General features: G+C 42.8%; 1 protein-coding gene across 2 annotated transcripts; it reads right to left on the bottom strand.

The window, feature by feature from the left end:
* Nucleotides 1-399: 399 nt before the first annotated feature.
* SARS1 (seryl-tRNA synthetase 1) lies at nucleotides 400-14,194 on the bottom strand. Of its 2 annotated transcripts, none has more exons than XR_014512563.1 (11): nucleotides 13,891-14,167; nucleotides 12,074-12,144; nucleotides 10,164-10,244; nucleotides 7,230-7,388; nucleotides 6,011-6,154; nucleotides 5,607-5,762; nucleotides 4,248-4,469; nucleotides 3,362-3,491; nucleotides 2,799-2,956; nucleotides 1,400-1,780; nucleotides 400-1,339 (listed from the first exon to the last, which is right to left on the bottom strand). XR_014512563.1 is itself a non-coding variant. In XM_083445781.1 (11 exons), the coding sequence occupies exons 1-11, from the start codon at nucleotides 14,024-14,026 to the stop codon at nucleotides 922-924; spliced, it is 1,545 nt and encodes a 514-aa protein (XP_083301907.1). In that variant the 5' UTR covers nucleotides 14,027-14,194; the 3' UTR covers nucleotides 400-921. The 2 variants fall into 2 exon arrangements, 1 of the variants encoding a protein (XP_083301907.1); XM_083445781.1 differs by having other exon boundaries at nucleotides 400-1,079; nucleotides 1,651-1,780; nucleotides 13,891-14,194.
* Between the last annotated feature and the right edge of the window lie 1,869 nt (nucleotides 14,195-16,063).

Raw genomic sequence — 16,063 nt, 5'->3', positions numbered from 1 at the left:
TAAAAGCTTGGTGACATGCCCTCTCAATTTCTATCTTTCATCTGATATGGGACTCCTTTTTGCTATGCAAATTCCACAGATATTATTAAATGTTACAATTTGAATGAATTAAATATCCAGAAAATTACGGATAACTGAGGTAAATGGAAGATACAGGCCAAGTTATTATGCTGACATGGAAGTACTGCACAAATGTATTTGAAGGCATACAGCTAATAGGCCAGTAGTAACACAAAACAAAAAGTTGGGTTCTGTTAACCTGCATTTCATATCTGCAAACTATGGCCACTTACACATCTGTGTAAAACAGTCCGCTTCATATGTGAGCAGATACAAGCAATGTTGTTAAAGGAATCCAAGAAATACAGAAGTCATAAAATACAACTGAGAAAAGCATCATTTTTTTCCAATGCTTGCTTTATTCACTGAGTGCCACCATATCAGGTAAAATCCTATGACTAAGCAAAGACTGTCTTTACAGTAAAACGCCACATACCTATACTTATTTTCCCTTTTGATCTTTGCTTTATCCCAGTGTTGCTTCTGCTCAGCAGAGATTTTCAGCAAATAAACATGATATAGCAGTTTGTTCCCTCTGCTTGGATTTGCAACTAGGGGTTTGAATAGAAACTGTTTCCATGGATAATTAACATAATGTAAGACATACAGATTTCTGGGGAACTGGTCAGCACCTCTAGTGCTTTCCACATTCAATGTGAAAACAAACACCAGTGGATCCTCAGAGCCAGCATGGGAAGGAACATCTTCCCATGCTATAGTGGGTGGAAGCCGAGATGGAAAAAAGTAACTTGCCCATGGTGACAGGAGGGATGAGACAAAGCAGGAATTCATATCCAGGACCCCCTGCAGCTTTATGCACTAAACTGTGCAATCTCAGAAAAAGTAACACATAGATCCCTTTTAGGGACTGTTCACATCCATGTTCTGCATCTTTCCTTCCAGTGCACAGTCCCCACCAGCCGATTTCTTTTTGCTTCCCTCATGCTGTTTCTTCTGCTTCTTGGAAAGTTCCTGATCAATAGGAGCAGGTTTTACAAATTTTATCATTTCTTTCAGGCCTAAAAGGAGGAAGAAGGCAGAGCAAGATAACAGAGTGAACACACCAGGGCCAAACTTCTACAAAGGAAGTATCAACAAGAATCCTCCGTCTGTTCTCACACATCACACCAATCTTACACACCAAGTCACCTTGATTAATTTACCCCATGTCCTTGAACAAAGTAAAGTAGACAGTGTTAGGGACAGCACATCTGAGCTTGCCCACCCTTTTCCAGCCAAGGACCAGAAAGACCCACCTGCATCCTCTTACATACTGCTCCTAAACTGGTGGTGGTGCTCTTGGGCACAAAGCTAGCACTCAAAAGAAGTATGACAGAACTCTTGAAATGTTATGGGTCAGTAAAAATAGCAACTGTAATGAATTCTCTTTGTTTAGTGTCAAGAGAAGAAACAATGCAAGTCATACGCGATATAACCCTTTACTCTAGACAGAAGGAAATTGTCACAATTGTTTTATGAATTAAGAAGAGTTGTTAGGCTCAGACAACAAGGACGATTAGACGGTATAAAATACACAATTATGGATAGCTATGGGGAGGGGGAGGGCAACAAGCATTTTCCTTTTATTACCTGGCGGCATGAAGTCCCTTAATTTCTCTGGTACAATGATTCCTTCCTCTGTCTGGTAATTCTCAAGGATGGCACATATAGCACGTGTTGTAGCACACATCGTGGCATTGAGCATATGCACAAACTCCACCTTTGAGGGCAGAACATTTCATGTTCTCAGTAAGTAAAAGCAAGTAAAAGCAGCAGCAAGAAAACACATTTTTAAGAGGATAAATACCATCTCCAAAATAACCATTCCAATAAACCTAATCTGTCATTCTGTTACTCAGTCATCTGAAAAGGCAGAGCCTTCAGTCTAATAAATAGTTGTTCCAATTTAGGAACACTACAACTAACATTTTCTAGCTTAGCTTAACCAATCACTTTGCAACAGACTTCCTTATCTAAACATTTTAGAAGCAGCAAGGTAGATTGCACTGTTAGTTGAACTAGATAACATCCTCCTTTTCTGTGATAATTGTGAGAATGAAAATAACTGAGCTTTGCCTTTAAATGTGTTTGCATGAATGTTGGTTTGTTTACTAATGTCCAATATCTGAACACCAAGTAACTATTAGGGGTTGTTTGACTTCACTGGATACAACCTCTGTCTTTCAAATTAAAAAAAAAATCTAAAAAAGAAAAGGAAAGCCCAATGATTATTCATTCTTCAGGTTTCCATTTCTACACTCTTCATAATTTTAAGGGATTACATTTTTTACTTTTTTCAAGAAAGCAATCCTAGGGCTCCTTGGTAGCAGTCAGTTAATTCTCAACTGGCAAGTGGACCATTCTGAAACTGGTCACTTCCATGGCAGCATCACAGAAGAAGTAGTGAGACAAAATGACAGGCAGAAAACCTGGATCTTTATGGGAAATTATGGAAATTAACAGGGCCTTTCCAACTTTTGCTAGATCTCCAGAATCAACATTACTGCCAACTTTGCTAGGGAGACTCAAAGTTGCAACCTATTGGGACAATCAACTCAGATGGCGAATAGAAAAAACATATCAGACTAAAGCAAAAAGGCAGGTGTTTTCCTGAAGGCTACAGTGGGTAAACAGCAGCACCTTCTTCAGAACCCAAATAATTATTTAACTAGAACACCAGTATGTTGTAAATGATGCACTGGGAGAATTGTATATGTAAAATATACAAAGCAGCTTACTTTGTCCATCATCTTCTTGGTTTGTCCATAACGGATCCGCAGCCGACGTGCCTGGTAGTCAGTGCAGTTCGAGCAAGAAACAAGTTCACGGAACGCTCCTGAACCTGGGAACCATGCCTCCAAGTCCAACTTCTTACTGGCAGCATGATTCAAGGAACCTGTAACAACATGAGGTGGCATTTAGGCATTTAGGTACTGATTCAGTGTTCTAATAATGGGAACTGAAAGATGTGCCTTTCTCACATCTCACCCCTCTCATAGTTTTGGAGATACAGAATGAAACCAAGAGTAACAAGGAGATCTATGGTCATTTTCCTCAATTAGAATGTGTGTTAGTCTGGACAATAAACATGAGTACATAGCTGCATGCTGAGATACTACAGGTCAGATTCTACTATAGTTAGAGCAAATAAATCCTGATACAAATGACCAGAGTTTACTGCCTGTCAAGTGCAATTGTGTGACACTTTCTAGGGTGTAGGCCACACTGAACACTGAAAGATTTAACTTTGAGAAACCAAACATAGATTAGGCTGCAATTTATTTTGGGGGTATATACATACCTGAGACAATATTCACAATATGGTAAGGGATGCCCAGAGATTGATAGAACTCTTCAGCAGTTGCAATCATCTCATCAAACATCTCCCAAGACTTGTTATCATGAGGTGATGCGTAGACAAATTGCTCAATCTGGAAAGGGTCAAAAGCAGAAACTTCAGAGCAGGAAACAAAAAACAAAAGAAAGTAGCAATCCTTCATAGACACACAGAGGAATTTGAATCCCAGAATATAATAATTTTACTGTTCTGTGTCTTCTGTGACTTAACATCAACCCCTAAAATCAGTTCCTTTGGGAACAATGCTGGATTCCCAAGCTTTTGACAGCATGAAAAGTCAGGGGGAGGGAAACCCTGCAAATTTTACTAAAGATAACCTTACCAAGAAAAAACAATGAACTAAAACTGAAAACAATCATAAAATGGAGGTGAATGTAACTCAACAGCCTAATGCAACCAAACACAACTTTCAGTTCCCAAACATAAACCAGCTTCTAAGTACTACTAAGACAGAGAAAAATAGCTATCGGCCTCCTACTGAATACAAACAACACTTTCAGTTGCCATAAACTGTTACAGAGGAACACCAATTTCATTTCAATTGCCCAATACATTTCAACAATGCAAACTTCTTCAACGGCACATCGCTGAAAAGCACACACTATCTGGGGACTGACTCAAACTAAGTCATTGAGTGAGTGCAACAACTTATGTTCAGGCAACTTAACTTTCCTCCCTTCTCCTTCCCCACCCTCAAATCTGATCTGGAGGGGAGCGGGGGTTGGGGGAGGAAGAGAAGAAGGGGAAGTTCTGTTGTGTGAACAGAAATTGTCTCGTTTGTGAAATGAGTAATACAACCCTGGATTAATAACTTTTGCAACTGCAATACCTTTTCAAATTGGTGAACACGGAAAATGCCTCTGGTATCACGGCCATGTGAACCAACTTCCTGGCGGAAGCAGGTAGACAGCCCAGCGTATTTGATGGGCAGGTCCTCTGGCTTCAGCCATTCATCCCTGTGCAATGCTGCAATTGGCTGTTCAGATGTAGCAATCAGGTATTTCTCATCAATAGTGTTATCATCGCTCTTCTCACTGCCTTTGCCAAGTACCTGAGAAGTAGAAAAAGTTAGTCCATTAGACCAGTGTAGCAAGATGTCATGAAATAGACAAAGCTTCAGTGGACCATTCCAATGAAAGCCCTTGTGGGCTAAATTACTGGTTCACTGAATCATATAATTTCTTCTATGATTGTTTTTCTAAGTTGTTGCTTAGCTACAACTTAGCTACATTAATTACCGTATTTTTCGCTCTATAGGGCACACCTGACCATAGGACACACCTTGTTTCAGAGGGGGAGAACAAGAAAAAAATTCTCCCCCTCTCTGCTCAGCGCCCCTTCAGCAAAGCGGCAGAGGAAACGAAGCCCCTTCCATTTCTCCTCCTGCTTCGCTGAAGGGGCGCTGCGCAGAGGGAAAGCTATGAAAGCCTCTCCAGCGAAGCGAAGCCAGGAGAGCAAGAGGGATCGGTGCGCACCAATCCCTCTTGCTCTCCTGGTTTCAGCGAAGCAACCCAAAGCCTCCGGTTTCAGGTGGGTATCCCTGAAGCCTGGAGGCTTCAGGTTCCTTTCGCTGAAGCCAGGAGAGTCTTGCTCTCCTGGCTTTAGCGAAAGCAAACCGAAGCCTCTAGTGCACGGAGTGAGCACTCCCTCTGCACTTTGGAGGCTTCGCGTTGCTATCGCTGAAGCCAAGGAGCCTGCATTCGCTCCATAAGATGCACACACATTTCCCCTTAATTTTTTTTGGGGGGGTGCGTCTTATAGAGTGAAAAATACAGTACCTTTCATATGAAAACATCACTAACCATTCTGACCCCCCAATGACAAACAGTTAAGTACTTGTGGATCAGAAAATGGGGAAGACATGTCACAATGCCTGTGATGATTAGAAATAATGTTAACAAAACCTTTAACCTATCAACCCAACATTCCTTTTCATTATCATAAATTATTAGCACCAACTGTGGCTGATGGTAGAAATGCTTCCTAAAGAAGTGTGCAGCAATTTGAAATGAAGGACAAATATTGAAATACAGTCAATTATCTGACTGAAAGTTTACCAGCAGTATTTGAAAAATTTCACATGGCTCCAGGGACAATGTGATTACACATTAAGGGAAGCAACACAAAACTTTTCTAGAAGCTTCTATAGTTTGCTACTAAAAGAGTAATTTTACCCTTCCCACCTTACCTTGTAGAGCTCTTCATCAAACTGGCTTAGCTGGGCCACTTCCTGCATCACCTCTTTTCTCATGAAGAAAGGGGTATAAACAGGGGTGTAACCTTTGCTAAGCAGTGTCTGCAGGGCGTACTGGATGAGAGCTTGCTCTAGAAAAACCAGGGCACCCTATAGAACAACAAAGAAGAAAGTAGGTAAGTGAATATTCTGCTCCCGAGAACCCACATTTTGAAACGGCACTGGCAGGAACGTTGTATTCTGACAGTCTTCCACAGCTTAGATATTAAACAAACCACTTTGTGAAGGTGGTGTTTTGGCTTTGAAAAGCAAGGTACAATTTTCAAAATAAGTTTTCTTCTGGGATCCCAATTCTCCCAGTCCTATAAATAGCAATGATTAAGAAGTTAAGTTCTCACCTTTAGAAAGTATCCTCTGCTTCCAGCAACAATGGCTCCCTTTTCTCCCTCATAGCCATCCACCATGACAACCAAGTCCACATGAGAATACTTCTTCCTCACTGTGCAGTCTCCCCATAGCCTCTCCACTTTGTTATCTGCATCCTACCCATATGATAAAAAGGGAGAAAGTTTTGTTCTAGGCCTTTGAACATCCCAATAGAAACAATATCAATCCAAGCCAATTATCTCATCCATGATTTAATTGTATGTGTTCACATGCACAATCCTGGCTGGTATTTGCTTGCACAGTAGCACTTACAATTCCCAGAAGCTTCCTGCACTGCATTTGCTCTCTACTTGTGGCATGCTGCCATCTGCATCCTATAGGCTGACTGAAGAGAAGGTGGTGTGTAGGTTTGCTCTGCCCTGGAGAAGGGGCTGAGATGCAGAGGAAGAAAGGAATAGATCTGATGGTCTTTTAGTCTCCTGCAGAGCTGTCACAGAAGCACCCAGCAACTCTCTTAAGTGCTTTCAAAATTACTACTTGCCAACAACAGGAATGAGTATGACGTCTCCATAGCAACACTCTTAGGCAATTATTCCAATGCAAAATCCAACCAGCCCAGTATTGTATCAGACTCACTTAATAGTATTATTAAACAAAATATTGTCTTGTTGGACAAATGGTTGGTTCCAAGCCACACATCATGGGTAGGATTCACCTAAGGGGCCCTGCCAGGGGAAGCCCAAAGCAGGGACTTTCACTTGCACAACGGGCTTTCCTGTTGCATGAGACCTGCACCCCCCGAAATTGTCTCAGGGGGTGGATGGGTGTCGGGAGAATAGCACACGGGGGAGGGGAGACCGTTCCACCTGGCAGGTTGATATGCTTGCACAGATGCGACATTTGTAATACCATGATGTTGAATTCCAGCCTAAGTCTGTTTCCCATACATTTCCTAAACAAGAACCCGGTTTTGTGCTTATTTGGGATTTTTTTTCCATTTGTGACTTTCTTTTCTATGGGGAACACTGTTCTAGAATACAAATTGCATAAACTTCTCAACCTCCTCACCTAGGATGTACTGTCTCACACCCTCAGGACTTTATACCCTCAGCTTGCCGTCTCCCCACCCTACCAGCAGGACAGTTTAATAGTGATGCACAAGGCTGTGACAACCAAGCCACACACTGTCTCTCATGCACATTTATATAAAAGTGTGGAATTTGCTCCTACCTCATCATTACTGATTGGCACAGAGGGATGAAGGAGATTTCCAATTTCTCTGAGGTTTTCAAACCGCTCTGCCTCCAGCTTCAAGCGCTCTTCATCACAGTTCAGTATTGCTTCATCAATTAGAAGACGAACTTTCTTTATTTGGCTTACTTGAAGACCCTGAAACACAAAAGTGGGCCTAATATAAGAAATATAAGAAAAGAATAATATCTTGTGAAAATAGACACATCCATTTTTTGGAAACCGTAATTCTATCAACTACAGTTTCACATTTCAGCCGGTGGTCTAGCATCACCAAGAACCAATGTTGGTTCTATGGGACTCAGGGTAAAAGGCAATACCTGGTTTACTACCAGCAGAAGCTCACACATGGAAAGCCTCATCAAGGACTAGCTTTGCATTATGCATTATGCATTACAGACATATAAGTCTTAGAGTGGCACAAATTGGGGGCCAAAGGACAAGACAATGGTTGGTTGATGATGTTTCTGATCCAAAACTCATGTCAGCACAGTATCCCGTGCAAGAATGCTTTGTGCTACTGCTCAGTTTTTATTATCATAACAGAAGATTGGGCTCTGCAATAAAATACCATATGGTGGAGGGCTTCTGTTCAGGACCACAGCAAGCCAGCCGTGTCTTTCTCCAAGATACTCCATTCCACTGCCACCCTGCTAACTGTCAGCATTTTGTGCCCACCGAACAAGCTTGGTCCTCACTGGGATGCTCTGGGGTTCCTTCCCATATATCCCGTCCCGTCCTGCCCTCACTTTTTGAGACATCTGGAAACCTTGGTGTTTTCCAAAGCCTGCTGATGCTTCTCTCTTGTGCATGGACAATGCTGTTTTGGCTGTATAAGTACCTACACTCAGAAAGCATGTTTGCTATTAGTATATACAGGATCTTTCTCACTTCAGAGTGTGCTTGCTAGCAAAAGGTGCCAATTGGCATACGAAGCCCTCTACCTATCTTCTTCACCATTTTTCTGCTTTTATGGCAAAATGACTAATGCAACAAGAAGCATGGCAAATAGTTTACTTATTAAATTCCTCTACCAACACATTTTATTCCTATTGTCAGGGTGGCTTACTAGTCAAACACAAAATAAAGCAATAATTAAAATAACGTAACCAACGAATATCAGCAGAAAAACAACAATCCAAAACAACAACCCTATAAAAAAAACAGAGGTATAAAATACTTTGGCTTGTTGCTGAAAGGAATAAAATGAGGAAGCAAGTTCTAGGGCAGAGGTCCGCTATCACAGTATAGTAGAGGTGAACATACAATAGATGGTAAATTAACTGCTCTCGGATATACAGCTTTTATAGTATCTGTAGTAGCAGCTGCAAGGCTGCAGTGCGAGGGAGAAATTCTGTGACTTGTGGAGTTATCAAAATGGCAGAAGATGTATGCCCAGCAGCTGGTGCCTGGACAAACGATTGTGCAAGGCAGGGGGCTTAGCTTCTTATTCTTTTTTTTACTACAGCTGCACAGACAGTGCAAGCTGTGCTTCCTACTGAATCTCTGCATTGGCTTATTCTATATCCAGAGAAGCAGCTGCTTCTGGGACAATAGCAAGTATGAAATCTCTGTGATGATCTATTGCTCGATAGTAAACACATATCCTTTAAAAAAAATATTGTTACACTTATATCCAGCTTTTCTCTAAGGACCACCAGGTGGTGTACATGTTTCTCCTTCACCATTTTATATTCAAAACAACCCTATGAAATAGGTTATACTGTGAGATAGTGGTGGCCCAAAGTCACCCCACTATAAATTGTTTCAGTAGCATAAGAGAACTTATTGTTTTTAGCTCAGTGCTCACACTTTAAGTGCTTTTCACATGACAGTCGAATATAATCCAAAATCTTCCCAATGTAATTTTATAATTAATTTGAGGCACCCAGAAAAACATTTTTAGGTTTCTCTGGACCACCAGCATAACAACTGTACTGAATACAGGTTAACAGTTCAACAAAATGTGTCTGGCTATATATGGAAGCAGAAGTATAGTATACACAACAGATTCAGTCCTCAATCAGTCAGAAACAAAGTTAAGGAATAAATATGTTCCAAAAATCCTTAAATCCTTTGATAAAATCCATAAATCCTTTGATAAAAATCCAAAAATCCTTTGATAAAAAAAAATGCATCAGGAGACCTGACTGCAGATCTCCTGACATCTTATCTAGTTTGGTCCTTACTCTAACATAGGCTCCTACATTTTCACTCACTATGCTAGGGTAAATTAGCCGTCACTGTTGGCAAGTATAGTGACCCGAGTTTTATTCACAGGTTGACATGTGGGGGTCATCCCAGCAGTTATGCAGCAAATCCACCCCTTCCTTAGCTCCAAGACTTGGAGGAACGCTGGGAATAGTTTGGCTCCAATGCTGCCAAGCCAAATGGTCCACACAGAGCTGAACCAGCCATGCCACTCCCCTCTGTTCTACAGCAGGAAGGGGAGATGAGGAGCTTCCTAAACCTCAGCATCCATAGCCGCTTGACTACGCAGTGGACAACAGGCAAGCCTCACAGTTCTCTTGCCCATGAGAAAAGGATGAACTAGCAGACTGAGGGGCAAATTATAGATCCACCTCTCCTCACAAAATTGTATTTCAGCTCAGGGTATAAGAGAGGTGAAAAAACACACGTTAAAAACCACTAGCTAACCTGCAGAGGGAGAGAATTACCACAGCTCCAACATTAGAGACCAGTGGGTAACTGAACAATTAATAAAGCGCAACGGAACAAAAGAATCAGAATGCAATTAACATATTTTCTTGTTCACACACGCTCCTCACCCAATCTGAAGCTGCACAAGTGACATGGGTGAGGCGAAAAGCAAACACCAGAGTATACTTCACAGATACAATACACTGTAAACCAGTGAATGGTCAAGTAAGAAACTAGTTGAAAATAACTTACTGCTAAGATGTCTGCTGTAAGTTCATCGATATTTTGTGCATTTTCTGGTATGTGGTCATCATTTCCTACTGGCTCTTTTTTCTATATATGTAGAAATTTAAAAAAAGCAATCAATTGGCAAATAAAAAAGCAATAGAACAAAAATATTCTACAAATGCAGCTTGTATTTGTACAAATACCTACACAAATATTGTACAAATGCAGACCTGCCTAGATCACTGGTTTCCATTTCCTAGTAAAGATTATAAAATATCCATCATACATATCATCGCCATGTTGTCTCTCAGCAATTCCTGGAGTGCTCTAATGTGGGTGAGGAGAACAGAATGACCCCTTCAAAGTTCCACTTGGTCATGACTAAACTAAGGGCTCTGTGCAAGGAAGCCCCCCTTCATATACACAATTCCATTTTTGTCACCATCAGAGTGCTCTGAAACAGGTGGAATATTACAATTTGCTCTTCATGGCAGAGCAAAGGACTTTGTGTAGAGGCAGTCTCTGATGCCATCATTTCCATTCTAAAGCCCTGCAAGCTTGAGGAGTAAAACTGGAGAGAGGATGGGAGTGGGGGAGGAAATAAATAGTTCCAATGGATGTTATTGGTCTCTGTGTGTGGCATAAGTGTGTCCTGCATGCCTGTGCAAGGATGATGGTGTACATGTTCATTTTAGCCACACCCACTTTTACTTTGGCCATGCTGACCTTGCAGGCATGGTCAAAAGGTAATGCAACCTTTGGGCAGAAGAGGGTAGCCACCCCTGCAGTAAACAAACAAATCTGGTATCACCCTTTATTTTTTCAACACAGTATCAATTGGAAAAACATCTGAAACAGTACTCTTTCAGAAGTGTTAAATTAATAATTTGGAGATACTAAATCCACTTCATAAGTAAAAGAGAAGGCCTGTCTCCTGATCCTGCCAACACGTGTGGGCCCTCACTATCATTACATGCCCATTTGTGGAACTCCCTCTCATTAGAGGCAATGTTATCCCACTCTTTACTTAAAATGCAATTCTTTTCTCAGGGATTTAGCTGCAAGGATTAAAGTCTTAGTATCTGTATTTTACAACTGCTACTGAAGGCCCATAGGTTTGTCATTTTATTGTATTTTTATATATTTTGTACACTCCCCTCAGATTCTGTGTATGAAAGGCAGTTTGAAAGGCCAGTCAATAAATAAAACTCGCTTTCCCCTCACCCAGTTCTAAGCGATTCTATCTCATTGCTTGGTGGGAGGGAATCAGACTGTGATCCTAAGATGATAGTGGGCTAAATTCAGCTTGACAACTTCTTTGTGCTTTAGTGTTCCGTAATATTAAAATGGGACATGGGTGGCACTGTGGGTTAAACCACAGAGCCTAGGGCTTGCCGATCAGATGGGCCACGGTTCGAGTACCAGCGACGGGGTGAGCTCCCGTTGCTCGGTCCCTGCTCCTGCCAACCTAGCAGTTCGAAAGCACATCAAAGTGCAAGTAGATAAATAGGTACCGCTCCGGCGGGAAGGTAAACGGCGTTTCCGTGCGCTGCTCTGGTTCGCCAGAAGTGGCTTAAGTCATGCTGGCAACATGACCCGGAAGCTGTACGCTGGCTCCCTCGGCCAATAAAGCGAGATGAGCGCCGCAACCCCAGAGTCAGTCATGACTGGACCTAATGGTCGGGGTCCCTTTACCTTTAATATTAAAATTAAAAGCATAGTTGAGCATGCTGCCTCATCATCATCCTCTCAGACATACCACTTTTCTTCTGGACAGCTCCCAATCTGTCAAGCCTTTTATTTCCCTAATGGTGTTTTTCATGCCACTGATTGAACGCTACATGTTTTCTAGCACAGTTAATCACAAAACAAAATGGCAAACATCATAGTGGTTTTGATAACCAATCAGAAGCTGTGATTCCAATAAATCGCACCTTCATTTTCTCGCCTATAGTTTTGCTGCAAAGGTTCTTCAGTTTGTTCAGATTGTCTGCACGGAATCTGCCTGGAAGGAAAACATTTGAAAAAATGCTAAGAGGCGTCTACATTTAAAGGATGAGTTTCTACACAAAATCATAAGTCTATTGAACTATCTGGCTGCTGCTGCTGCTGCTACTACTATGGGTGTAGCACAGATTAAAATACGTTCATTCTGTTAAACTGAAGATTTTATCTTATATTATGCATGATACTGCGCAAAAGTTACAATACCCAGGCAACCTCTGAGAAAGGATAGCAGTTTGTAAAGTATTATGGGAAGTGATGGCATATACTTTTTCTCATTTAATCTCAGCAAGAAGATGCAATTCAGAGGCCTGCAAATACAGAACACACCCACTACCAAAGGAAGCAGCTTCTGATTCTGAACACTCATTATGATTTTTGCATGGTACAGTAAAATGAAGATTAGCTTAAACTGAATATCTCATTTTTATTTTAGTTGTTATTGTTGCTGGATATATATATTTCAACATATTACTCATCCTACTTCCAGAATTTCCATATACAGACAGCAGGCAACGCTGTACTTAATGGCAATGCTTTACTTGAAAACTGTTAAAGGTCTTGGCAAATCACTTAATGATTTTTCTGCTCATTACAGCAACTAAAACACACTCTGCTAGATGCTGTATAACTTTTAATTCTATTTTGATGGCTTCTTTTACTTTTTATATCTTGTATTTTATTGTATTACAATTTGAATTCTATATCATTTCATAGACTCTTCACCACCCGGCATTCTGGAGATATTGAAAATGAAGTCTAGGAGAGATGATTTGGGGCATAGGATCATATGGTGAACCTCCATCTGATTCTAAATGAGTAGCAGTGGTCTCAGGCATCTGACGTGACAGGCCCATTCCATTTCCCCCCACTCATTTTCTGGTTAGAGGTAATAAAGCACACATTTCACCGCAGGCAATATTACCAACACTTTGTCACAATGTAAAGCACAATGTAAAAGGCATTTAACACAAGTTATCAAAATCACTGGCAAGGAAACATGCCCATAGAAAATGAAGCAGTGCTGCGGCTAATATGAGCTCTAGCGTGCCAGTCACTTTCTATGATGCTGGTTACAGCAGGATTGCATCAGACTAGGCAGCACCAATGCCTGAACAGCGTCCTGCCAAATCGCAAGCCCATCCATTTAAAGGGCAATGCAGCTGTGAAACACCAGAGAAGACGGCGAAGAGGAAAACCCTAATTGGGAAATACAATTAAAACAACACCTTACACTTTTTTTTGGGGGGGGGGGGTTGTCCAGAAGACAGATGGGAGCGCCCTGAAGCCCTCTGAAGGGATGACTCCCCCCCCCCCATGTCTCAAAAGAGCCACTCCAAACCTGCCCTTCGACCAGGGCCTAGAAATAAAGCAGCAGCAGCAAAGACACCCCCCCCCGTCGGATCTCATGGCCGGGGAGTGAGAATGAGAGGTCTGTGTGCCCATTCATACGACGGCGGGGAGGGAAGAGACGGCCGTGAGGAGCCCCTTTCTTCTCACGGGCCTCACCCCTCATCCCACGCCGGACGCCACCGAGGCGAGGGGTTCAAACGCGGCTCCTCACAGAGACAGCGTGAAAGAGGTTCAAGGAAAAAACGTGAGGATGGGGAGACACGTGTCGGGGTCGCAAAGGCCCCCTTAAGCTGACTGCTGGGGCGTCGCTCTTTCTCTTCTCCCCCTTTCCTAATGACACCCCTACAGCCTTATCCGACACCCCACCCACTGACCCCCCCACCGCCCCACGTACATCTCCGCCAGGCCCCGTCGGCGGCCACCAGCGCGTCCACCAGCGCCGGGTCCTTGAAGCGCTTCCGCTGCGTCTCCCGCACAAGCTCAGGGTCTCCGCCTTTGTCGGCGCGGAAGAGGTCCAGGTCGAGCACCATGGCGCCGGAGGGCAGCGACTGGAAGCCGAGGGGCGAGGGAGCGGCGCCGGCTCAGGACGGAGGAACAAGACGCTCGACAGCCAGCTAGCCCGCCCGGCGCAAAGCGACAGGAGGAGAGCCCGGCGAGGCCACGCGTGCGCACTGCGAGCGCGGAAGGGCGGGGGAAAGGCGCTGCGCGTGCGCAGAAGATTCCGACGTAAAGGAGGAGGAGCCTCGCGCAGGGCGGGCGTTGGGTGTTTAGAGCGCCGCCCGGAGGGCACGCGCTAAGCGTGGCGCTTGCTCAGGCGGGCTGCGGGTCCTCTGCAAAGTGAGGCTGGGATGGTCCCGACAGAAGCAGCCTTGCAGGCTTTCGTGCTGAGGGCGGGCTCGTCAGGGTTACAAAGCAAGACTAGCGTACAGCGCAGAAGAGAAAGAGAGTAAAGGAGAGCTCGAGGGCGGGCTGGGTATCATTGGACTGCGGCAGCAATTGCTAACGCTGAAGATACATAGCTGTCAACTTTCCCCTTTTCTTGCGAGGAATCCTATTCGGAAAAAGGGAAACGTTGACAGCTATGTGAAGGTAAGAGCCCAGTGAGGATTTGGGAACCCCTAGCTGGCTGGTTTGAGCACTGTGAGTCAGCGAGCAAGTTAGGGACACAATTCCATTATTCAGTTGTAGTGGAGCAATAAAGACAAGTTTTACCCACTGTCTGGGGATAGGCAATTTGTAGTAAGAGCACAAATTTTATGGTCCTGTGGGGTTTTTTTTAGTATACCTAAAATTATTTGCTTATTAGGGGCTGCCCTGCATTTTCTTCAAAAAAATTGGTTTGCACAGGTAACTACCATAGTTATCAAATTTTTCAAAAGTAGGGGGTCCATAACTTGGCCTTTTAAAAATAAGGGGTCATCAGTAATTAGCTAATTCAGAACCACTGGTTTAGACCACAGCACCACCATGTCCCGGTCCCTATTGGTAAATACATCTGTTAGAAAGACACTGTTAGTCTCTAGCACTCAAGGGAAAACTCTCCTTCCTTTCAGGTTTTTAAGCAGATGCTGGGTGGCTATTTGTCAGGTATGATCCTGCATTGGAGGGGATTCAACTAGATAACCCTTAGGATCCCTTTCAATTCTACAATTCTATGAAATAAATAACGATAATCTGATCCTATGCTTTCCAACACATAGCTGGCCTGGATGGACAACAGTTGTTGTAATAATACTTGCACTCCCTGTTTCAGGAACAGCATTACTACGTTTACTGCAATCTCATGGAGCTCAGTGATCCCGCCCTTCCTTCCAAAAGAGCCCAAAGTCATCAGGTTGTCACCTCCCCGTTTAGGACATGTCTCAAGATGCTACAAATGATGCCTTGCAACTGTTTTGAATTTGTACAACTTGCAGCTTTGGTTGTTGCTAAAGCAAGAAGTGCTACATGTGTTTAATTTTTTTAAAAGGTAAAATGGTAGCATGCACAACATCCACAATCACAACAACATTGAAAAAGCAGCCTTTTATGAAGCCTAATGGTTCTGCAAGCCACAGGCAAACATTAATAAAAAAGAACAGTTCTAGAATTTAAGCTAATTGCTCTTGACCCTTTTTTTTATCTAGAGGACCTGACTGTTTTATTGGATGTGCACAATGAAACAATTCTCTTCCATATCTCAAACCATTAGCTGTTACAAGGTCTTGTTTCCACTTGTATAAATAGAAGACCTACCTTCAAAGCTATTTCCAAGAATGATGTTGAGTATAGCATACATAATAAACCAGTGGGTTAAATGTTAGTCGCTTGGCATGTAAAGGGGGAGAGATATCAATCCCTGGTATCTTCAGTAGGGCTGCAGAAGACTTCCTTTGGGCAGTGCTTGAGCCCACAGCCAATCCATGTAGACAGTACTGAACTCAGTTGAACATTGGCCTGACTGGGTACAATACAGCTTCTCACGTTTCTAATAAAACCAAGTTGCAAGTTCAGAGTGGGTTTCAATGAGAAGAGGCCTGTTGGTTGCTTTTGTGTGTTCTGCCAGAGTGCCTATTATCATGACCAAA

This window comes from Podarcis tiliguerta (assembly GCF_965153285.1).
Source record: "Podarcis tiliguerta genome assembly, chromosome: 6".
Lineage (NCBI taxonomy): Eukaryota > Metazoa > Chordata > Lepidosauria > Squamata > Lacertidae > Podarcis > Podarcis tiliguerta.
The sequence above is the reverse complement of the archived record's forward strand: the minus strand, read 5'-3'. Positions and strand labels throughout refer to the sequence as shown.